General features: G+C 35.4%; 1 protein-coding gene across 6 annotated transcripts in view; it reads right to left on the bottom strand.

Annotated features, from left to right (window-relative positions):
- Positions 1 to 2,462: 2,462 nt before the first annotated feature.
- Positions 2,463 to 8,512, bottom strand: part of TMTC2 (transmembrane O-mannosyltransferase targeting cadherins 2) — a 466,566-nt gene continuing 460,516 nt past the window's right edge. For all 6 annotated transcript variants that reach the window (XM_017871703.1, XM_017871700.1, XM_017871704.1 and 3 more), the window contains one exon: positions 2,463 to 5,115. In XM_017871703.1, the coding sequence (XP_017727192.1) occupies positions 4,936 to 5,115 (180 nt within the window). In that variant the 3' untranslated portion in view covers positions 2,463 to 4,935. The remainder of the gene's footprint in view (positions 5,116 to 8,512) is intronic.

The raw sequence follows: 8,512 nt of genomic DNA on the forward strand, positions 1-8,512 counted from the left end.
ATCCAAAAAAGGTAGGAGAAAAATTAAATCTATTTCCTATCAGAACAGATAGCTAGTTCTAGTCTAGACTTCAAATCGGTTGCACATTTTTCCAGCCTCTCCTGTGGTTGTATTATTCACTCACTTGTTGCACTTTCTTTTCCAATACAATGACCCTATCTTGGTAGATTATTGGGCAACCAAAAAGAATAGACAGTCTCAAACTGTTCTAATCAAATTCTCTACCTCTCCAACAAAAGCTTAATAATTATTAAGGACAATTAACAGTCAATTTTCCATGCGTCTATCCCTTCTCTCTCCACCTTGCCTCTCTCCTTTTGGGAACCTCCAGAAACGTTTCCCAAATACCATTTTAGATACTATATTAACTTGGATTCCTATAGGTATTTTTTAATGATTTCACCACATTGTCTCATACATTTATAACTTTCTCATTTGATCCAATAATTTTCTAGCTAAAAAAGTAGTTAGTATATCTCTCCACTCTTTGGAAGCAGACAATTAAATAGCACAATAACATCACAGAGCAGCTGTAAGAAGTTGGGGGAAGGTTTTGGGAAACGTAGAAGAAAAACTTCACAGGAATTTCAAGTTAACAAGAAATTTAAACCCAGCAGTCCTCCAAGGAGAAAAAAAAAAAAAAAAAAATCTCAAATCTCTAAAAAAAAAAAAAAACAAAAGGCCAATATGTGGTGAAGTGGCAGATGGAATGAAAGTTGACTCTTAAGGCCTCTCTGATTGCATCCTGCAGGAAGACCACCCAAAATGACACAGCAAGTTAAAGTCTTAATACACATGCATCTTTCTCTACTGCAAAACTAAGCATAATAGCACAATTGCATTACCATTCAGCTTGCTCTAGCTTTACAGTGTGTAATAGTTCCAATGCATAAGCCATTTTTTTGTAGCAATGCCCTTTTATTAAAATTAGTTGAGTTTTGAATAGTAGGAAGCACATTCTATAGTAATGAAAATATTTAAATTGAGAAATCATATTACAAAGGTACATAAAAATAAATTGAAATTATCCTAATTCTTAAATTATTTATGGAAACCCAATTCCTTTCCTTGTAATAGAAAGAACAGCCAAGACTTAGAGGTATTTTCTTTCTTTTACTGGAAAATATACTATGTGAAAACTGGTATCACTCAGGTGAAAATAGTAAATCAGCAAATCCCCAAATCTTAACTGTTTTAGAAAGTGACTTAAAAAAATCATATCTCATAAGCACATGACAGATAGAATTTTCATTTACAGTATACTTTAGGGTCTTCTACTCAACAATGTGCTGGGCTGGAGAATAAAGTCCCCCCCAAAAATATGGTCCCTGCCTTCATTGATTTCCAAGTACAGTGACAGTGCTCCAATTCAAGTTCAAACTATACCTTCATTTAAAAAAAAAATCAATTATACAATTCTTCATATAGCAAGAACTTTTAATACATTTCTTTAGCCTGGTGTGTACTGCCACTATCTAGTTTTGGGATCTTTGTTAAATCACTTAACTTGCAAGGCTTAATATTCCTCAGGTGGAAAGTAAATGGATTTAACTACATGAACACTGAAGTCTTTTTTTTCGGCTGTTACAATCTAAATTTTAAAGATTTTTAAATGAATTACCTCCTTTCATCTTCATGATCGTCTGCAGAGAGGGAGGTAGAGAATGGGATTTGTGGAAAGGAAGTCGCTAGAGAAATGCCAAGAGGGTTGATACCCAGACCTCTGGTTCAATGACTGAGTGCCCACATGACCCAGGACACATCATCAGACAACGTGGGGACACGCTTGCTGCTTGCTAGCTTAGCGACATTGGGTAGGTTGTTTCATACCTCTGAGTCTCAGTTTCCTTATTTGTAAAAGTGGAAAATAACCTCACACATCCATAGGATGTTTAACATACAAGTCCTCACAGCTAACTTTTATTCCATAATAGAGGAAACAGGCAATATAAAATCACGTGACATAACAATTTTAATAAGACTGCTGAATTCTCTGTCACTTTGCACCATGTCTAGGACCCAACATTTCCTTATAATGACTCCTGAATGTACTGCACCCACATTTCTCAGCAGAATAGGGTGTGCTTACATCCAAGACCAGAACTAGAGATTCAGTGTCTTCTAAATATGGCCATTTTTACCAAACAACCTGCTGAAGCCAGAAACTTACACATTTGCCCTTCTTGGATTATTTCATAGCATCTTTTCCCTTAGTTCATCAACCAAAGAAAACAAAACAAACTTTGTTATCTTTTCTAAATATGGTAAACCGGGTGATATTGGCAATGCTTACTTGCATTACACTAACTTTTAAAAACGATGATTATTAATTATATGTTCACTACAATGTGTCTCTATTTGATGCTCAACCTCTACTCTTTTTAACCTCTTACCTGGTTCCATTAAAATTCCAGAGTTTAAGTGTTGTTGCTGTAGAAGATTTAAAAACGGCTTACACAATATATTTCTTATCAATGCTTTATTGTTGAAAACAAAATTGAAATTCTCTGGCACATAAAACAATTATTTCTACAAAAGGAAAGCCTACAAATCTTGATAATTTATACAAATAACAGTTTCTCAAAAAATAAAATTTTAATTTAGTAAACTTGTCTTGTGCTCTATAGTTTTAGCACTGTCTGCAATAATCCACCATAAATCCCTGAGCGGAGACATTTTTTGATCATGTTCTAATGCCCACCCCCCCACCCCCAACCCTCCCCTCGAAGTTGGTCAGTTACTAAGTCCAGCCCTGTAGTGAAAAGTGTCAGGGACATTTAGTTATTAGTGATCTGTGCATTTTATGACACAGGCCCAATTATTAACGCTACTTGGGAACTGGTGTCACAAGAAGTGCCTCAACTGTGCATTCAGTGAACCTATTAAGAACCAGGTCTTTGAAAGGAAGAACAACAACAATAAAAAGATAAAATGTTAAGACTAGAAAGTCATCATAGGTCAATAACTATTTAAATAAATACAAATGTTAGACACTGAAGTAATCTCTATAGCCTTATATTAAATTCCTTTTTTTTTTTTTTGCAATTGCCAATGCACTAAAAGATGAGTAATACACTTCAACCCACTATTTTGGTTTGACCATGGGTTTGTTGTTAAATATCATTCTGAAAACACAGTGATTTAGTTATAATTTAACTTTTGGCCCTTCAATGAAATGTTTACAAAATAATATATATATTACAGAAGGGCTTTCTTATTAATGCCATGAAAACCTTTTCACTACACTTACCCTTCTCACAAAACACTAATGCCATAAGAACACTACTTTCAATTATTTATCCCACTGTATTCAGATACATAGAAAAACATAAAATATGGAGAAAACATAATATGATGTATTTGCATGTCCAGCTTCTTTTTAATGGAGAGGCTGATCATATATACATGGAGTGTGAAAGGGAAGGACAAACAGGTAATTTTCAGTTGCAAACAACTGGCTTAATGCATCAAGTTTTGTTATTCTGCTATGGTAGAATAATAAATAAATAAATATGTAGGGTATAGTATAGCTGCTTTCTCTGTGAAGAAGTTGATAATGAACTAGTGTTTTATGAAGTTAATTTGTAGTGGCAAAGTTTGATTACAAGCCAAAAAATGTTCAATAATGTTGTTCTCTACCTAATTAAGAGTCTTTTTCTTGTGAAATGATCATTGAAGTGGTTACTAACAGGTAATGAAATAAAATACCAAATTTGCTAGTGAAAAATAGTTTTCAACTGAGAAAAGCACTTGGCAGAAGACCTAGAAACACGCAGGCTAATGCTACACTCTATTGTAGCTTCAAATAAGTTGTTTTTGATGCCTTTTGAGAAGAGCAAAATAAGATGAAAATAATTGCTTGAACATTTATCAGCACTGCTGTTTAGGTACTTATTAGAAAGTGATTAACATTCGATACCTACCCTTTCCAAAATACAAAATCACTGGCAAGCATCATCATACACTCCTAAACCAGCAACATCTGAGAAGCACAAAACACCTTCCCTTTTGTCTAATAACCTGTTGGTTAGTTATTGGAACTGGAAGGCTTACAAACTTCCCTGTCCTTTATCTTTATGTAAGCTTGCACATTCTCCAGGAATAGCCATTTTCAAAGTTAATTTCAAAAGAATTAATATAATGAATTGTACTGGGCAGTTTGGGGGAAAATATTGGTGATATTAAAATTAACAAAAAGCCTGCCTGAAACATATAAGCCTCCCCAGTCCCTCACACAATTCGAGTGTGAAGTATGGTTAGCTCTACTCTCCATATCCTTTTCAGAACATAAAAAGCAAATGATGCCCGAAAGAATGAAGCCTCTGACATCCAAATCATAAAACATTATGTGCACTGGTCAAGAAACATAGCAGATTCTGACAGATCTTGACACAGTATTAATACAAAAAAAGTGTTCTAAGCTTCAGAAATTGATAAGCAGGCTGTCCCAAAGAGGGAAGACAGCAGCGTAGGACAACCGGCGGCTCACTGGGACTCACACTACGCTTTTATCACTCCCTAGTAACACTTAACCCTAATCATTTGCGATGGCTGAATGGACACTCTGACTTCCTCTCACAGTGTTTAAGGAACAAGATAATTTTGAAATTAGCTCTCAGAAAATGAACAAAATCTGTGACTTATACACCCACCCCTCCCTTTTAAGAATGCCAAAAGATTCTGTTTTAAGTGCTCTGGTTTACAGTCTATGGGTAACAATGACATCCTCCAGGAGGTTTCCGGCCTTCCCCTTTTTGGTGTTAACAGCTGTGCCTACAGCAAAGTGGATTCTTCCAGAAGTGGCAGTGACCTCTATGACCTCTGCCCTGGTCTTGAAGTCTAACACCAGCTCTTGTCATAGCACTGCTGGGAAGTTCTGTCTGCTAAGGAAGCCAGCTTTTAAAAATGGAGGAGGATGGGCTTCTGCCTCCTGTGTCAGGTCTTAGAAGTCTTTAAGCCTTGTTTTTCCATGATGTTCCACAGTTTGCGGAGATTGGACTGTGTGATGACATCGTCTGGCTTGAGCTGCAGGGCCCGCAGGTAGTTGGCCTCAGCCTTCTGCAGTCTGCCATTGAGGTGCAGAATGGCTCCCAGGTTCATCAGAGCAGCAGGATACTGCAACAAGAGAAAGGAAGGAAAACAATTAGGAGGCCATTTCAAACTTTTCTTCATGGAAAACAAAAATCTTCATCCACTTATGCAAATGATTCCCTTATGTCTAGAGGCATTTTATGAAAGCAATTTAGCAATTTATATAAACAGATAAAGATAACTAGGAAGATGGAAAGTTTTCAAACACCTGCTGTGTACTTTGTGCTTTAAAAAGGACAGGTATCTAGAGAAAGAGTATTTTTTTTTCTTTAATGAGAAAGCATAGGTAACATATGAAGATCTAATAGCCTAATCAGATGGTAGTATTTGAGAAAAAAACGTTTAAAAGTGATACAATTTCAGATGGAAAGAATTTTNTTTCAGTAATGCATAATATGGCAATACAAAGCTATAGCATGGGGAAAAAGTGTTTTTTAAATGGCATGAGTTGTGTTGCACTAGTTTAATACAAAGGTTTTCATCCCCAAATTCTCAGACATTAGTTAAAAACAGCGAAAGTCCTTCCCAAAGGAAAATATATTTTGCTTGCTCTTTATAAATAAAGGCTGTTCTGCTCCTGTCCCTGGAACATCCTGGCTAACAGCAGATAATATTTTGGCAGTTACACAAATGCGTATTTCAAATATCAAATAAAGTGTTTATGCTATGATTACACTTTCATTTGATTGTGTCAACTATTAATTGTCTTTCAATTCTGTGCTACAGTCCAAAATAATTCACAGTTGTTTCTAAGATTTGGTATTTTCACAAGACATGTACTTTTCAGCTGAATTCCTTTGACTCTACACTTTAATGTAAAATTAATTATTTCTGAACCAAAAGCAAGGCTACAGGGGAGGGTGGAATAGCTTAGAATAAATGGACTTGGGGGACTTGGATTTTTAAGAGATCTGGGTTTAAGTTCCTGTTCAACCACTGTCAATGACCTTGGTGAAATTCCCTAACATATCTGTGCCCTTCCTTCATTTGTGAAATACTGAAATAATATCAACTTCTTTGCATGCTGTTAGAAAGACACAATGAGAAAATTAAACAAATATATAGAGCAGAGTACAGGTATAAATTAGATACTCTACAACTATCACGATCACTTTTCCTTATCTCATTTTGCTTGAAGTCTAGCACATACATGTTTGTCATTTTTAGGTTGTTGGGCAGTCTTTAAAATTTTGATTTCAATGGCTACATGTGTCTCTGGATATAGATACTAAAATTCCCTTACGTCTTCAACTACTGGGCATTATTTTTAAAGTTTTCTATATTATTTTCTCTTTTACAAAATAATGCTGCAAATATAAGCTATTCCTGACCTTCAGAAACCTTTTGGTCAGGAATACTCCATACTTATCAAAAATACAGATGGTCAATTTCTAATTTTAAACACCAATCCAAATAAACATAGCTCTAAATGACATGGGCAATAAAAAGCTCCACAATGGAAACTGAAAATAACACCACCTACTCTGTCTTCCTAAAAGAACTTTGTTATCACACCACTGTTATTATCCTGAGTTCCTTGAAGCTTGGATACATTTCTGAATTATGTCCCCTCACAGCGCTTAGCACAACTATCAATAAACAGCCACTAAACTGATAGTGAAGAGTGCTCACAGCCTAAATTACTAAAGATGCTAAGTAGATACAATTTTCAGCTTTCCTGCTATCCTGAGTGGGAAGAGTGGAAATAGGGAGGGAGAACCACTGTTGGAGACCATTCCTTACTAACCAGAAATGGAAGAGGCCCAGTGATGAGGTTGAGAGAAAACAGATGGCTCTGTGGGATAGTCATTATTTCTTGAATCATTTTATTACCAAAGTGTCTGCATCTATAGTGTCTGCATCTATTATTTCAACTCAAAGGGATTATTAAAAACACTCAGAGGTTACGGAGTCAGACTGCCTAGGTTCAAATACTAGCTCTACCACAGAGATGCGGGCACTTGAACAAGTTGGGTGAGGGCTCGTGATCTCAGCTTCCTTTACAAATGGGATGCCAGCATTTTGTTGCTGTAAATATCATATGAGAATACCCACATTATTGTCTTTTTCCTTTCCTTTTCCTTATCGTATCAAAAACACAAAGTAGAACCTCCTTGTTAGTGTGCCTGAACAACCACTGAATGTAAAACTGAGGACTTCTGAACTGGCTTCATGTTTACTAGCTTTCCAGCCTTTTAAAGCTGTAAGAGGTAGATGTGAAAATGGATGGTAAAGTCGATCATGCCACATAAATAGACTTTGCTATTACTACTAAATTGCAGCCTGAGGCTTCTCTGTCCTTCAAACACTTATGGAGTTACCTACCCACCACAGAATGATGAAACAAATTTTGTATTTTAATATTAGTCTAAGAAAACTCATCTAGGAAGTTAAATCTGTTCTGATGAATGAGTTCTACATGCTAATTGTAATGGGTTTTTTGTAATAACTTTAATTTTGCATATCCACACCAATGTGTTACTCATTAAAAATAATAATAGTTACCATGGGATAACAGCTCTCAGGTAAGCCCACATATACTCATTAATTGCTTCCCCTAATGACTAAAAATATATGGAAACTAAAAATATGCATATTTAAGAATATCATTCAATATATTTAAGCAGCTATACATGTCAGGTTCAGCTGTAACATTTTGGTGTGAATGTAAATGACTATTTTAGTAAAATAAAATTTTTTATTTCAAAAACCTACAAATGTGCATTATGTAATGCTTAAAACATCACAATAGCTTCTTACTTGAATGAAGGAAACATGGAATTTATACAGATATGCTAAAATGTGACATACGTAATAAGTATCATCGCCCTAGATAACTGCTTTGAAAGTGTCAACGTTTATTCTGACATACAAAATTTCATGTGTTTATTAAACATTGATGAATAAGACTGGGTATAGACTCAACTTTTTACAACCTAGTTGTTTTCTCTCTTCAGACAGGGCCTTTCTCTTTTAAGCCGGTCATGTCTCTCCTCTACATCTGTGCTAGGGAAGTTTAATGGATGCCCACTGGATTGAATTCCTTCAGGTCTTCTAGCTGAGCACACAGATTATATAGCTCAGGGAGTTGCATCAGCATCACCTGGCAGCTTGACAGAAATGCAGAATTTCAGGCCCCGCCTATTGAATCAGAATTTGAATTTTAACAAGAATCCCAGGTGCCTCGTATGCTCATTAAAATTTGAGAAGCACTGATCTAAAGGTAATTTCTAGATCATAGATTATATCATTTCATAGCTTCTGGGATTACATTTCCTATAAAAGGTTATAATGTATAGAACAAAGTACGCCAGAGGATAGAACACCTATCCTCCCCCATAATAGAATTCTTCTCTTGGTCATTCAATTATTTAAGTCAGGAAATGTTCAAATAATCTTTTTTTTTTTTTTTTTTTTTTTT

Source organism: Rhinopithecus bieti, unplaced genomic scaffold (genome assembly GCF_001698545.2).
Source record: "Rhinopithecus bieti isolate Rb0 unplaced genomic scaffold, ASM169854v2 scaffold_5023, whole genome shotgun sequence".
NCBI classification, from domain to species: Eukaryota; Metazoa; Chordata; class Mammalia; order Primates; family Cercopithecidae; genus Rhinopithecus; species Rhinopithecus bieti.